The sequence below is a fragment of the Xenopus tropicalis genome, chromosome 9, assembly GCF_000004195.4.
Source record: "Xenopus tropicalis strain Nigerian chromosome 9, UCB_Xtro_10.0, whole genome shotgun sequence".
Taxonomy (NCBI): Eukaryota; Metazoa; Chordata; class Amphibia; order Anura; family Pipidae; genus Xenopus; species Xenopus tropicalis.
In genome coordinates this window covers 43,816,190-43,831,771 of record NC_030685.2, presented here as the reverse complement: position 1 = coordinate 43,831,771, position 15,582 = coordinate 43,816,190, and the positions used below count along the sequence as shown (strand labels likewise).

At 40.7% G+C, this 15,582-nt stretch overlaps 1 protein-coding gene across 3 annotated transcripts in view; it reads left to right on the top strand.

Annotated features, from left to right (window-relative positions):
- stat4 (signal transducer and activator of transcription 4) overlaps positions 1-15,582 on the top strand; it is a 284,828-nt gene that overhangs the window by 174,270 nt on the left and 94,976 nt on the right. For all 3 annotated transcript variants that reach the window (XM_031893222.1, XM_031893223.1, XM_031893221.1), the window contains exon 11: positions 10,546-10,605. In XM_031893222.1, the coding sequence (XP_031749082.1) occupies positions 10,546-10,605 (60 nt within the window). The remainder of the gene's footprint in view (positions 1-10,545; positions 10,606-15,582) is intronic.

Below are 15,582 nucleotides of genomic sequence, written 5' to 3'. Positions count from 1 at the left end.
CTGCCTCCATTTACGCTTTACATCCGACATTCTACCGTTGACATGGTCTGACCATGCCCCCCAATTATTGTCCATAGACATAACTAAGTCCCTTCCTAGAGAACCACATTTAATGCTAAATGAGACACTATTACATAACCCTGATACCTACAAAACAACAGAGGCCAAACTAAAAGAATTTTTTCAACTAAATGAAGGCTCTGTTGACTCCTTACCCATCCAATGGGAAGCACATAAAGCTACAATTAGAGGCCATCTCATATCCTTAACAGCCCATAAGAAAAGAGTTTTCACTTTATCCTATACGAATTTACACAAACGACTTAGAGAATTGGAGAAAGACTATTATCTAAACAGATCAGAAACCCTCCTCTCTCAAATTATACAACTATGGAAAGAAATGGCCATGTGTAAAACTAAAGAAACCGAAAAGGCCATTCTATGGACTAGACAGACTTACTACGAAAAAGCAGACAGGCAACACACCTCCATACAGCTCCCAAAAGGCCAACACACCTACGACCCTGACCAAATAGGCAAACAAATCCATGATTACTATCAAAAACTATATAACCTCACACCCCACACACATGATCTCAATATGCACTTAGACCTAATAGATAAACACTAAACAAAGAGATTGATTCGGAGGAACTATCAGCGGCTCTGAAAAGCATACCCAGTGGCAAAACCCCGGGCCCTGATGGCTTTCCATATAAATACTATAAGCTTTACCAACATATACTTTCGCCTTACTTATTGAAATTATACAACCAGTTCCTCCAGGGCACAGCAATTCCCACAACTGACCTTACATCATATCTTTCCCTAATACCAAAAGAGGGTAAGGACCATACAATCTGTACAAATTATAGGCCCATAACCCTCCTAAACGCAGATGTAAAAAAAAATTCTAAGATTTTGGCCAACCGACTAGCCTCAATATTGCCTAATTCAATACATAGAGAACAAGTGGGCTTTGTTAAAGGGAGACAGGCAGGCAACAACACCAGGAGGGCCATAAACCTTATTGAATTATTGAATAGACAGAAAACACCTTCCCTGGTGTTAAGCCTCGACACAGAAAAAGCCTTCGATAGACTAAATTGGCCCTATATATTTGCCCTTTTAAAACACTTAAACCTGGTAGGCCCCTATCTAACAGCACTTTAGGCCCTATATTCCACCCCTACAAGTCACAAGTGAACTGTTCATGATTAATTCAACAAAACCATTAGTTTTGTTTTGTTAGTATAAGAATTGTATTATGTTTTGTTTCTTTATTGTAAGCATTTTTATTTTTAATAAAAATCCCTATATTGCCCTCTTTCCCCCTTATTGTATGCAATAAGCATTGAGCCATTATCGGCAGCCATAAGAATCCTGTTCCAGACATGAAAGTGGTACAAGGGAAGTCAAGCCAATATAACGTAGCCCTATTTGCAGATGACGTTCTCCTTACTCTGTCTAATCCATTGATCTCATTACCAAACCTCCATCGAACCATAAACCAATACAGTGAATTCTCTGGCTATAAACTCAATGTTAGTAAAACAGAAGCTCTCCCACTACATATTCCACAATCAACCCTAGAAACGCTTAAGGAGAGATTTAATTACAAATGGAAGACAGACTTTATCACTTACCTGGGGACCCATATCACCCCTACTTATGCCCAATTATATGACTCCAATTTTAAGCCATTATTGCAAAAGACCAAACACACCCTCTTAAAGTGGGCACAATATCCTATTTCTTGGTTTGGGAGAATAGCGGCCCTAAAAATGAACATTTTGCCTAAATACCTGTATTTATTTGAGACGCTGCCAATAGCTCTACCAGCCAAGATGCTACAAGAAATACAGACCCTATTTCATAAGTTTATATGGCAACACCGTCGCCATAGAATCCCTAAGAAAGTTAATACTACAACAATAAGACATGGCGGTCTGGGTGTTCCTAATTTACAGAAATATTACGAAGCTGCACAACTGAGGCCAGTACTTGCTTGGTCCCAATGGTCACCCCATACAATTTGGGGATGTATTGAAAATGAGATAACGGATACCATACACCTCAACTCCAAAATATGGACTACAACGACCACATCTTGAGACCTTCTTTCACTTCTTCCTACAACTAGACTCACTCTTTCCATATGGGCCAGAACTAAATACAAGCATGGTTTGACCTCTGCCAGGCCAATAAACACAATCTACCTCAAGAATCCCGCATTCCAACCAGGAATGGACTCTACATTCCATAAAAGATGGGCTCAGACAGGGCTACACACAATACGGGAGCTACTAGACCCTCGGACCCATACAATAATCCCATTCAGGACGATACAAGACAAAGCTCCACAGACAAAACTTAGACAATTCGAATACTTCCAACTCCGACATTTCGTACAACCATATGTTGCTTGTGCCAAGCTTACTCCCCCCACAGCATTCGAGATCCTAGCTCTCAATGGCCTGCCACAAAAGAGACTCATTTCTATCCTATACAATCTGCTTACTACACCTCCAGACGACCCTCCGTATAAGCATAAATATATGGACAAATGGGATACACTGCTCCCATAACCACTCACACCCGAAGAATGAACAAGCATTTGGGATAACGCCAGAAAAATGACAACGTGTGTCAGGCAAAAAGAACACATATACAAAATTATGATGTTCTGGTATCACACCCCGGACAAATTACACAGACTTTTCCCAACCTGTCCAGCAACCTACTGGAGAAACTGTGGAGCACAAGGAACCCTTTTGCACATATTCTGGGAATGCCCAGTAATCCAACAAATGTGGACAGATGTAGACGACCTTATTAGCAGGATCTTTTCCCAGCAGATACTGACAGACCTGCCTACTTTTCTACTAGGAAAACCTTTCACAAAACTATGCAAAAGTGGCCAGACTTTAGTCAATCACATCCTCACAGCTGCTCAGCTAGCAATAGCCTCCAAATGGAGAACTACAAACCAACCAACTCTGGCCGAAATAATCAAAAGAACTAATACCAACAGGATCTTCGAGCATGGGATAGCAGTACTCCAAAACAAAGTTGCACAATATATGAAAGTCTGGACAATATGGGAACTCCGGGGCCTAGCCTCCTGACCATCCCACTTCTACCTCTTCCACACCCAGACCACCATGAGGATCATCACTAAACCAACTGTTCTCCCCCCCCCCTTTCCTCCCTCCACCCTCATTTACTGCTTAATCATTTATTTACATGTTTTCATCGTGCATCCAATGGTTTGATTTTTTGATTTGTACGTTTTCTCCATTTTTCCCTCTCCCTCATGCATAATACTTATCATTTAGCTTTCAGTATATGCTGGACAAACGACAATATGATACCTACATTATGTACTGTTAGATTTTACTATTCAGAGAATGTATAACGTAAAAGGCAATGGTACAATGTAAAATTTTTACACTGAAAAAAAACAAAAATAAAAATTTCAAGTTACAAAAAAAAAAAAGGATGGATACTGGTAGATGAAGCTTGACAGTAAATCTGATGACTTGTGCAAAGTGCCATGGACAAAGTGCGCAAGCTGCATGTAAAGGTCAACAAAGACAAACCTCAGTATCAAGTAAGCAAAGTGCACTTCATGGGGCATATTATTTCCAGTGAGGGAGTCATGCCTGACCCTGACAAAGTGAAGGCAATTACAGAAATGCCAAGCCCACATGAAAGAGAAGGTTTGCAGATATATTTCATGTGAAGCAAGCATTATTGCACCACTCAGGTTTCTTCTCTCCAAATAATTTTAGATAAGATAAGGGTTTGCACTCAGAAAACACAAGCACAGTGGTAGTATTAAAAAATATAATCCTTTATATAATATGCAAAAGATTTAACAGCAATCAATTTTAATTACAAAATTACAAAAAATAATACAAAGATTTGTAAGATAATACATACCACAGAATGCGCATAGGCAAAAGAAGACACACAAGTTAGCGGATACACTTGCCAAAGGTAAGAATTACCCCAACGTTTCGGCAAAAAGCCTTTCTCAAGGGAAATCCTTCTTGCACCAAATACCTATATTGCTGTTTTTTGCATGTGAAGTGAGTGCCCTCCATTTATGTATATTTACTTCTTCTCTCCAAATAAACTATGTGGCAGCGGAATCCTGAACAGTAGGATGTCTTTCAAAAGCTAAAAGTAGTGTGTGCTCCAGGGCTCTCCTACTTTGATCCTAGAGAACCAGGTGAATTACAGGCAGATGCCTCTGAAGATGGGCTGGGAGCATGTCTTATGAAAAAAACAAACCTGTCATCTATGCATCCAGAATCTTGACAAAGACTGACCAGAACTATGGCCAAATTGAAAAGGAGCTCCTGCCATTGTGCTTGCATTTAAAAAGTTCTGTCACCATTTGATAGTACAGGTATGGGATCCCTTATCCGGAAACCCGATATCCAGAAAGCTCTGAATTACGGAAAGCCTGTCTCCCATAGACTCCATTATAAGCAAATAATTCAGATTTTAAAAATTGATTTCCTTTTTCTCTGTAAAAATAAAACAGTGCTTTGTATTTGATCCAAACTAAGATATAATTAATCCTTACTGGGTGCAAAATAATCTTGTTAAGTTTAATTAATATTTTATTGATTTTTTAATAGACTTAAAGTATGAAGATCCAAACTACGGAAAGACCCCTTATCCGGAATACCCTTGGTCCCGGGCATTCTGGATAACGGGTCCTATACCTGTACAATCAGATCACAGACCTTTAGAAGCCCTGTCACAAAGTAAGGCTCCTGTGAGACTGCAGTGTATGCTATTTCAGCTACAGAAATATGATTTTCATATACTCTACACTCCTGGAAAGGACATGCTGGTACCAGATACACTGTGCAAAGCTGCTATTGCACAGCCTGCTGACATGGACACTGACATTGACTTTGAAAATAAGAAAGTGGTCTATTCCATTGACATACCTTCTGCAGAAACTGAAAGACGCAGCTGATGCAGACACAGAGCTGTTGGCACTTAAACAAATGTACAGCATGGTTGGCCAAGCCCAGAAAGGTCAGCTGACATATTAGTACAAACGAGGAAAATTCATATAGAAAATGGCTTGGTAATAATAGGCGACAAATTCATTATCCCTAAAAGCTGTTGGCCACATATGATTGAAGGACTGCATGTCGCACACCAAGGTAACCATTTAGACCCATGATACACAAGGAGACCACTTCCAAGAAGCTGCAGCATGTCAACTGCAAGAGGCAACAGAGGAACCTTCAGAACCCAGTACTGAAGATTTTGTGGCGCCCCAATGACTTTGCTTTTTTGACGCAGCCGCGCCCAATTTTGACGCAACCGCTCCCAATTTTGACCCGACCACGCCCAATTTGACGTGCCACAAAAACAAATCAGTTTGACAAAAAATACACGTGCACATGTTTCTCTGTTAATCTCATCGGTACATTTGAAAGGATGCCATCTGGGTCTCTATAAATAGATCTGCATCTAGGATCTTATAAATAAATTCCTCTTTTGTTCTTGGTATCATAGGGCCCACTACAGCAGTCTGGGCGGGTTTAGGCCCAAACTCTTGCACCAGTCCAGAACACTCTGGGGACTCTCAGTAGATGACGCTATCACTTTCTGTGCAACCAGGTCCCAGCCGGGATCTCAGCAGTGTCTCCAAAATGTAACCCTATCCACACCCTTTCTGGCACTTTTGACAGTGTTACACTTCCATGAGTGGCGCTTACCTGATGGCACGGGACAAACCTGAATCACTCCGCAGTGGTATTGGGAGAGACTGGGTTCTTGGTACTTATTAGCCCAGTGCCTCCACCTAGTGGGATCCAGGAGTGACCTACGTCTGGCCCCACTAGAAACAATGATAATGTACACACAGTACTTGATGAATTAATAAACTTTTATCTAAAGTAAAAGGGGAAACTAATACATATAACACTAACAATGTGGCAATAAGGGCCTTAATAACTACCTTTGCCAGAGCAAGCTATATCACTAAAGCTGGCCATACACGCACCGATAATATCGTACGAAACCTCGCTTAGTAGGATATTTGGTGCGTGTATGGCAAGTCGGCAAGTCAGAGGCTGCTGATATCGGTCAACTCGCCGATTGGCCGAGTTAAAAGATTTTGATTGGGCGCCATAGAAGGCGCCTGAGCAAAATCTGCCGTCAGGGCTGAATCGGCAGAAGGAGGTAGAAATCCTATTGTTTCTACCTCCTTATCTGCCGTTTCAGCCCTGAAGGTTAGTGGCGGATTTAAGATCGCAAATCGCCACGTGTGTGGCCACCTTAATTGTGTAAGGTGCTTTAGCTCAGTCCGAAGGAAACAGTCTATATACTCTAAATCTTAGAGCGCTCCTTTAGTACTGTCACTTTAAAGGACATGGAAAGGCAAAGTCACTTGGGGGTGCCAAAATGTTAGGCACCCCCAAGTGACTTTAATCACCTACCTTTTAGGTAGCCCCTGTTGGGAGAGAACAGCACCAGCCCGGGGTAGCTGCAGCGCTTCCTTCTTCCTGGTTCGCGAGTGCGCTCATGCGCAGTAGAGTGAAAAGCCGGACTTTAACAGAGAAGTCGGCTTTTCACTCTATTGCGCATGCGCCTATCACATAGTCGCAGCTAAACGAAGCAGGAAGGAGGAAGCGCATAGCTCCTGGTACCCCGGGCTGGTGTTGTTTTCTCCTAACAGGGGCACCAGCACGGGGTACAAGGTAAGCGATTAAAGTCACTTGGGGGTACCTAACATTTTGGCACCCCAAGTGACTTTGCCTTTCCTTGTCCTTTAATTATACTCACTCCAGAAATCTCTGTAAATGCTTTACACAGAACCTTCAGGTGAATCCAGCACCTACAGACCTTTAGTGTGAATACTAGCCTTTTAGATATTCGGATGGGATCCCCCTGCAGGTGATTGTTCCTCCAGTCAGGACTCCTCACAGGATCTCTGTTTTTTTAGGTACGGGATCTGCCTTCCCTGTACCAGCCTGTTTCAAATGACAGCTTCTTCTCGAACGGTTCAGCTCTCTAAACCCACATGCAGCTTCTTGAGCTCTGGAGCTTTCTTTCTCCTCCTCCTGACATCCTCTGCCAGGCTTTCCAGCTTTCGTTTCCTTTTGGTCGACCCAGGCTGCTTTGCATGTGTGCTAATGTCCCAGCAGTCCGAACGAGTTTATAGTGTCTATTTAGTTTCCGTATGTTAAATGTTTAGTATGTTAAGTGTCTGTTCGTTAAGCAAGAATTAAAAGCAAATATTATGGAGGAAGTGATGGGGGTAACAGAGGGAGCTGAATCCATATGGGTTGAGCTTCTCACAGATAGTAAAGAATCTACCAAATTAATGGTAGGGGTATGCTATAGACCCCCTAATGTAAGTGAGGAGGAGGAGGCTCAGCTCTTGTTGCAAATAGAAAAGGCTGCTAGTTTGGGGCAAGTGATAATAATGGTGGATTTTAATTATCCTGATATTGACTGGAGCCATAGTACTGCCAGGACAGTAAATGGTAACAAGTTTATAAACTTGCTGCATGACAACTTTATGTCACAGGTTGTTGAGGAGCCAACCAGGAACCATGCTATATTGGATCTAGTGATCTTCAATGACCCAGAACGTATAGCAAATGTGCAAGTGGTTGAACCCCTGGGTAATAGTGACTATAATGTTATTTCATTTGATGTTTGGTGCAGGAAACAAATTTACACGGGGGCAACAAAGACACTGAATTTTAGAAAAACAAATTTTAGCTCCTTAAGGGCAGCGCTTCAGGGCATAGATTGGGGCATTATGTTTTCTGATAAAAACACAGAGCAGAAATGGTTGTCATTTAAAATTATATTAAATCATTACTGTTCTCAGTTTATTCCATTAATAAGAAAAAGTAGAAGTGTTAAGAATCACCCTATGTGGCTTAACACTGAGGTAAAGAAGTTAATAGGGAAAAAAAGGAAAGCTTTTAAGAAATATAAGTCAGAGGGGACAGTAGCTGTGTTTAATGAATATAAACACTATAACAAGTGTTGTAAAACAGTAATCCGGAAGGCAAAGATAGAAAATGAGGAGCGCAGCACGGCAGAGGCCAAGACTAACCCCAAAAAGTTTTTTAAGTATATTAATAGTAAAAAGATGCAGGTTGAGGGTGTGGCCCCATTGAGTTATAGTAACAATATGGTTACAGTGGATACAGAAAAGGCAGATGTGCTTAACCAGTTCTTTTCTTCTGTGTATACAGTAGAGGAGCCAGTGGGCCAAGTCCCACCCAATAGCTGCACTGTTGCCTCGGCTTCAACTACACAGTGGTTGACACAGGATATGGTGCTTAAAGGGTTACACAAGATAAATGTAAACAAGGCACCTGGGCCAGATGGTATACACCCTCGGGTACTGAGAGAGCTAGGGTCAGAATTACCGTGGCCCTTGTTTCTGATATTCTCAGACTCGCTTTCATCAGGTATGGTACCTAGGGATTGGAAGAAGGGGAATATCATTCCTATATTTAAAAAGGGAGTAAGATCTCAGTCTGGCAATTATAGGCCTGTAAGTTTGACATCCGTGGTGGGCAAGTTATTTGAAGGCTTGTTAAAGGATCACATACAAAATTATGTACTGGAGAATGGCATTATGAGCAGTAATCAGCATGGCTTTATGAAGGACAGGTCCTGTCAGACCTATTTAATTGCTTTTTATAATGAGGTAAGTAAGAAGCTGGACAGTGGGGATCCAGTAGATTTAATCTATTTGGATTTTGCCAAAGCATTTGATACCGTTCCACACAAACGACTGCTTTCTAAACTAAGATCTATTGGTCTTAGTGAAGTCATTTGCACATGGATAGAAAACTGGCTAGAGGACCGGGTAAAGAGGGTGGTTGTTAATGGTACATTCTCTACTTGGAATAAGGTTCTCAGTCGGGTCCCTCAGGGTTCTGTACTGGGTCCACTTTTGTTTAACTTGTTCATAAATGACTTAGGGGAGGGTATTATAAGTAATGTATCAGTGTTTGCAGATGACACAAAACTCTGCAGACCAGTCAGTTCTATCCAGGATGTGCCATCCTTGCAGCAGGATCTTGACCAACTGGCAATCTGGGCGGCTAAGTGGCAGATGAGATTTATTGTGGATAAATGTAAGGTCATGCACCTGGGATGTAAAAATATGCAAGCCACTTATACCCTTAATGGGACTGCACTAGGCAAATCAATAATGGAGAAGGACCTTGGAGTCCTTGTAGATAAAAAACTTAGCTGTAGCAAACAATGCCAGGCAGCAGCTGCAAGGGTAAACAAGGTTTTGAGCTGTATTAAAAGGGGTATAGATTCACGTGAGGAGGGGGTTATTCTTCCCCTTTACAGAGTGCTGGTAAGGCCCCATCTAGAATATGCTGTTCAGTTTTGGTCCCCAGTGCTCAATCGGGACATTATTGAGTTAGAGAAGGTCCAGAGAAGGGCAACTAAGCTGGTAAAGGGTATGGAAAGTCTCAGTTATGAAGAAAGACTGGCCAAGTTGGGTCTGTTTACACTGGAGAAGAGGCGCTTAAGAGGTGACATGATAACTATGTATAAATATATAAGGGGATCATTTAATAACCCTTCTAATGTTTTATTTACCAGTAGGTCCTTCCAACGGACACGAGAGCTGTAAAGTTGTGGAATTCCCTCTCCGAATCAGTCGTACTGGCTGATACATTATATAGCTTTAAGAAGGGGTTGGATGGCTTTTTAGCAAGTGAGGGAATACAGGGTTATGGGAGATAGCTCTTAGTACAAGTTGATCCAGGGACTGGTCCGATTGCCATATTGGAGTCAGGAAGGAATTTTACCCCTCTGTGGCAAATTAGAGAGGCTTCAGATGGGGTTTTTTGCCTTCCTCTGGATCAACTAGCAGTTAGACAGGTTATATATAGGCATTATGAACGTATGTTTTTTTTCAACCCAACTTACTATGTAACTATGTTACATTATCAAACGTGAAAATTCGCAGCAAATCCATGCCTGGCAATCTATTTAGCTCATCACTATTTCCTACTATTGATGTCAGACTAACATTCCTATAGTTTTTAGGCTGAGAACAGCATCCCTTTTTGAATAGCTAACAAAGCTATCCATTTATCAAACTAAGTTTTGTAAAAGAAATTTGAAATGAAATATACTTCTTTTCTCATAATAGGTTTTAGTATGATCCAGTCCCCTTACCTTAATCAAAATCTGGAATGTTCATTTTAATTCAAACACAATATTTATTTATTGTCTAAGACTTACAACATATGTAAGACTGTTGTGACCTGGTTTTCCATTTTATTCTTTGTTTGTTTTATTTATTTTTTTTAAATATACAACAATATACAACAATATACAACTTTTATCTATATTTTAAGGGTTTTTTCTCTGTTCATGTACTTTAAGATCAAGTCATAAGCATTTATAGATTGGGTATCAACTATATATAGTGTACATTGCTATATAAATGAAAATATTTTATTGTGATTGTGACTTGCCAGTAAATACTTTTCTTTCCATGAATCACAGGCTCCTAGTAAAACTGCCAGAGCTGAATTACCAGTTACGTGTTAAAGCAACTATTGACAAGTAAGTAATTTAAACTTCCTTTATGCATGTATAAAAAAAAACATAACTTAAATACAGTAGAATGTAAAGATATGGACACTCACAAAAATAAATGTGGGAATCACAAAAGTCTTTGTCTAAAAGTGGATTTAAGTTTTTATAAAATGCACCTGGTCTAGCACCAGACACTGAAGTTTCAAAAATTGTTCTATAAAGTTTACAACAAAATTTGAATGTTAGTAAGTATTCATTTTGCAGAAGCTTTAAACATAAAATAAAATTATATTCTGTTTTATATTTATATTTTAAAACAACTTGAGTTGGGGACAATTAACATAACAAGCATTGCGGTGGGTGGGCATGGCCATTCAATGAGTGGGAGCATGTACAACATGCTTGAAGCTCTGGACTTCAAGACTAATTTTGCAGCCATTCAACCTTTTTCAGGACCAAAAAAGGCCTTTAAATTCCCATAACATATGCACCCTGTATACTTGTAAAGTAATTTTGATTGGACTGTGAGATCAGACAGATGCGGCCACCAGCACTAAGTACCCTTCCATGACAAGCCATTTTAGTAACTTTAGATTTATAGTCCTACCTGCCACATACCCTCCAGCACTCACACCTGTTATAACCACTTTCAAGCAATCTCTCTCACTTCTTTGCCCTGGTTGCCCTTAAGCAGTGCATCCTCTTTGATACATCATGTGGTGAATCCTGGCTCATCCACTGGATAACTTACAGTGCATCATGATTTTTAAACCACAGCCTATGTATTGGGTCTTGGCAGTAGAAGCATCTACCAAAACAGAGTTGCCATTGTCCTGCTCTGTTCCTGTACCCAGTATTGAGCTCCTGGTTTTGACTTCAGTTTATTCCTGTATTACAGTTTCTCTGTTTGTTTAAGATTGCAGCTGCCATTTTAGCTTGGCCTTCATAGCTTCCTGCTTGCAGCCCTAGCCATTATAGCTCAGATTACACATTCCTAAGTATGGGGGGAGTGGGTTTCATGGATTCTCATTGGAGGAGGGAGCAGAAGAGAGGAGAGAACTGCGCAGACTCTTGCCCCGAGAATGAAGGAGTTTTCTGAGAGAGGAAGTCAGATACCCTAAGAACATGTTTACAAAAAGGAGACAAGAAATCTTGTGTTTCTTTTGATAGAGGACACAGTGCAGCTTTTCTGTGAGTGCTTATGGCTGTATTTACATAGACCTTTCTGATTAAGCTTACTTAGTTTTTACCTTTCCTTCTCCTTTAAGACTTGACTGCACCTGAGTAACTGAGGGTCAGACCCAAAATCAAAGATGGTTGCTTTAGGCAGAAGAGCGTACCTTCACCAGAATCAGGGATTGCCACAGGAGACATTACAAAAGAGCATTGATGTCAAAGAATCCAGTTTCAAGCTATTTGCGCTTCTCGCACTAAGCCACTTGCTTTGCGCATGTGCATTTGTTCACACTCTCCTTTGCGTCCCTGCACACGCACTTTGAAACGGTCACGTCATCATGTGCACGCTTCGGCACATTTTCGCGCACAAACAACGCATGTGCATTGAGTTTAAAAAGACACTGTGGCCTACAGTCCAGTGCGAGGTGAGGTCCTTTCTGACTGACACTGAGCGGTTCCTGTTCATGATTCCGGTTTGATCCCATACCTTTGTTCCTAACTTCGGCTTCTTCCTGACCCTTGATCGAACTCCTGGTTTTTGGCTTCGGCTTTGTTTCCCACTACTCCTGATTGTTGCCCGTCCTGACCTTTGGCCTGTCCATTCTATTTGAATGAGCAAGAACTCCAGAACCTAAGGCACAATTCCCTGATGAAGGGATTATAGGGAACTTTGTGCATTCACAAAAGTTGCTAATTTTTTTTTTTTAGTTTAGTCTTATACTTTATATCTGTGGAAGTGGCCAAAATCAAATTTGTTATCTCCATCCTCTAGCATAATAGCTGTATTTGGCCTTACAAATTCTGATCTCACAAAACTTTTTTTTAAGCCATCACCTTATTCCCTGATTGTTGTGATTTCACTGATTCTGCTGTCCAGAAATTTTCTGCACCTGATTATTTCTATTTTTTGCAACAATGTGCCCTACGTGTTCACACATTCTACATTTGAGTGGACGAATCGTGCAACAGAACGTTTTGAAAGCACTGTAACGAATAGATCACTTGATATGTGTTTTTACGCGAACTGTAGCACGCATTAATGTGGCTTATTTGCTGACTTGTAGTGGATGTTCCCTTCAGTATGTAGGCTGCACGATTCGTCCACTCAAATGTAGAATGCGTGAGCACATTGGGCACATTGTTGTGAAAAATAGAAATAATCCGGTTTCAAGGCACTTTATGGATTGTTGCAATGGTGATGTAACTATGTTGCAAATTCAAGTGATTGATAGGTTTTTTCCGGACGAACGTTGTAGCAATATGTGGACTAAGCTTTTACAGAAGGTTGTAAAATGGATATTTTTATTAGGCACACACCAACCAAATGGCTTAAATTCCATTTTTGATATCAACTGTTATGTTCCTTCTAAATGAGACTACCAGTATCGTGAATGCTTTATGAGTGTCTCATTCATTGCTTTATTCATTGCTTCTTTTTTCTTTCCCCTTTCTTTGGTTTTTATTCAATGTGTGATGTCACTAATTATGGGGCTAGATATATCATGTGTGTCTTTCCAAATGTATGCCTATGATTGTGCATGCGCACGAAACACGTCAGGCGTCTTGGGTTTTAAGAAGATGTGAATAAAGATTGTGTTTTTACGATACGCTTTGGCTGTCCGTGGTGCTTTTGAAGCTGTTTTTTCTGAGGATTCGAGTTTGCTCCCCTGGGCTACAGGTTCGGGGCTTTGAGCACCCGGACCAAACACTATGATCTTTCATTGTGAGCTGGCTGTGGCTTTATATGGTGAAGGACCTGGGGTATGCACACCCAGGTAAACAGGGATTTAGGTACTTGCTTGATTTGTGTTTATGGGTTTAATCTTTATTTCTAGTCATTTTCTTTATATCACTGGGCCATCTTATTGATTTTTTTACTTTTTTTTTGTATTTGGGTTTGAACTTAATGTCATGAACAGCAACTTCAGCAACAGGAACATCAGCTATACCGTAAAGTACAAAAGAAGGTAGAGCAAGAGGATTCTGACTGTAGACACCTGTAGAGACCAAAAATGGTGACGAACCCAACCCAAATTCCAGGGAAGTAGTTCCAACCAGTTGTAATGGTTTTAGGAGATAACAGCAAAAAAAACTGCTCCAGGGCTTGATTGGTTCTCTCAGTTTTGCCAGTACTTTGTGGATAATAAGCTGAAGAGAAGTTCAAACCAATCCCCAATAACTTGCAGAAACTGAAGACAAATTGGACCCCCTGGTCAAAAAAAAGAGGAAGGAAAACCATGGAGCTGAAAAATCTTAATAAAGATACTTGCCAGGGGAGCAGCAGATAAAAGCCTCTTCAAAGGAATGAAGTGGGTAATTTTGGAAAAATGATCCACAACCACCAGACTTGTAGTAAACTCTGCTGATTTGGGTAAATCTGCAAAAATGTCCATGGAAATCTTGGGGCCAGAAAACTGTGCTACAAGAGGAGAAACAACTGAAGCCGGAAACGGAGTGCTTCCAACACATTTTGCAGGGAGCTCGTGGCAGAGACAGCCTAGGAGGCCTCCATCAAGGCCCAAGCTAAACTGTTACAGATTAAGTAGGAAGGGCAGTTTTGGGCTCTAGGCCTTAAAGGAACAGTAACACCAAAAAATGAAAGTGTATAAAAATAATTAATATATTATGTACTATTGCCCTGCACTGGTAAAAGTTTTGTGTTTGCTTCACTACTACAGTTTATATAAATACCCTGCTGTGTATCCATGGGGGCAGCCATTTAAATTGAAAAAAGGAGAAAAGGCACAGGTTACTAAGCAGATAACAGATAAGTAGCATAGATTCCCATTGTTTTCTACACAGTTTATCTGTTATCTTCTTATGTAACCTGTGCCTTTTCTCCTTTTTTCAATTTAAATGGCTGCCCCCATGGCTACAGTAGTCTTTCTGAAGCAAACACACAACTTTTACCAGTGCAGGGCAACAGTACATTATATTTTAATTATTTTAAAACATTTTTATTTTTTAGTGTTACTGTTCCTTTAAGATGGATATTAATGAGCTGGAGAGAGTGTAGAGACATGTAACTAAACTGGTAAAGGGAATGGAAGATTTAAACTATTAGATTAGAAGTTAGATTGTCACAGTTGGGGTAATTTTCTCTGGAAAAAAGGCACTTGCGAGGGGACATGATTACTCTGTACAAGTACATTAGAGGTGATTATAGGCAGATGGGGGTGTTCTTTTTTCCCATAAAAACACAGCACACCAGAGGCCACCCCTATAGATTAGAGGGATGGAAATTTAATTTGTGGCAGCACAGGTAGTTTTTTACAGTGAGGGCAGTAAGGTTATGGAATTCCCTTCCAAGTGATTTTGTAATAGGCTATTGTGATACTAAATTCTACAGTTAGTATTGATGTTGATATATATGGTTTATGTATGTGAATGTGAGTGTATAGATAAATTAGTAAAGGCTTGTGTGTGCTGGGTTTACTTGGAAGGGTTGAACTTTTTAGGGCTGAATCTTTTTTAACGCTATATAACTATATGTAATTGGTGGATTGGCAACCTGCACATTAGGCGCCAACACTGTTTGGTTAACATTTGGCATGCTATGATACTATCATTAGCTATGGCTCTTGGTTAGCATGGTCTTTGGTATGGCCCTTAACTTACATGACCACTGGCTTTGGCTGTAGTACTTGGCTTGCGTGACCACTGGCTTTGGCTGTGGCCCTTGGCTTATGTGACTGCTGGCTGTGGCCTGTGGCTCACCTGTCCGCTGGCCCTTGGCTCATATGTCTGCTGGCCTTTGCGGTGGCCCTTGACTCACATGTCCACTAGCCCTTGATGTGGCCCTTGGTGCCGATGGCTGTTGGCCTTAGC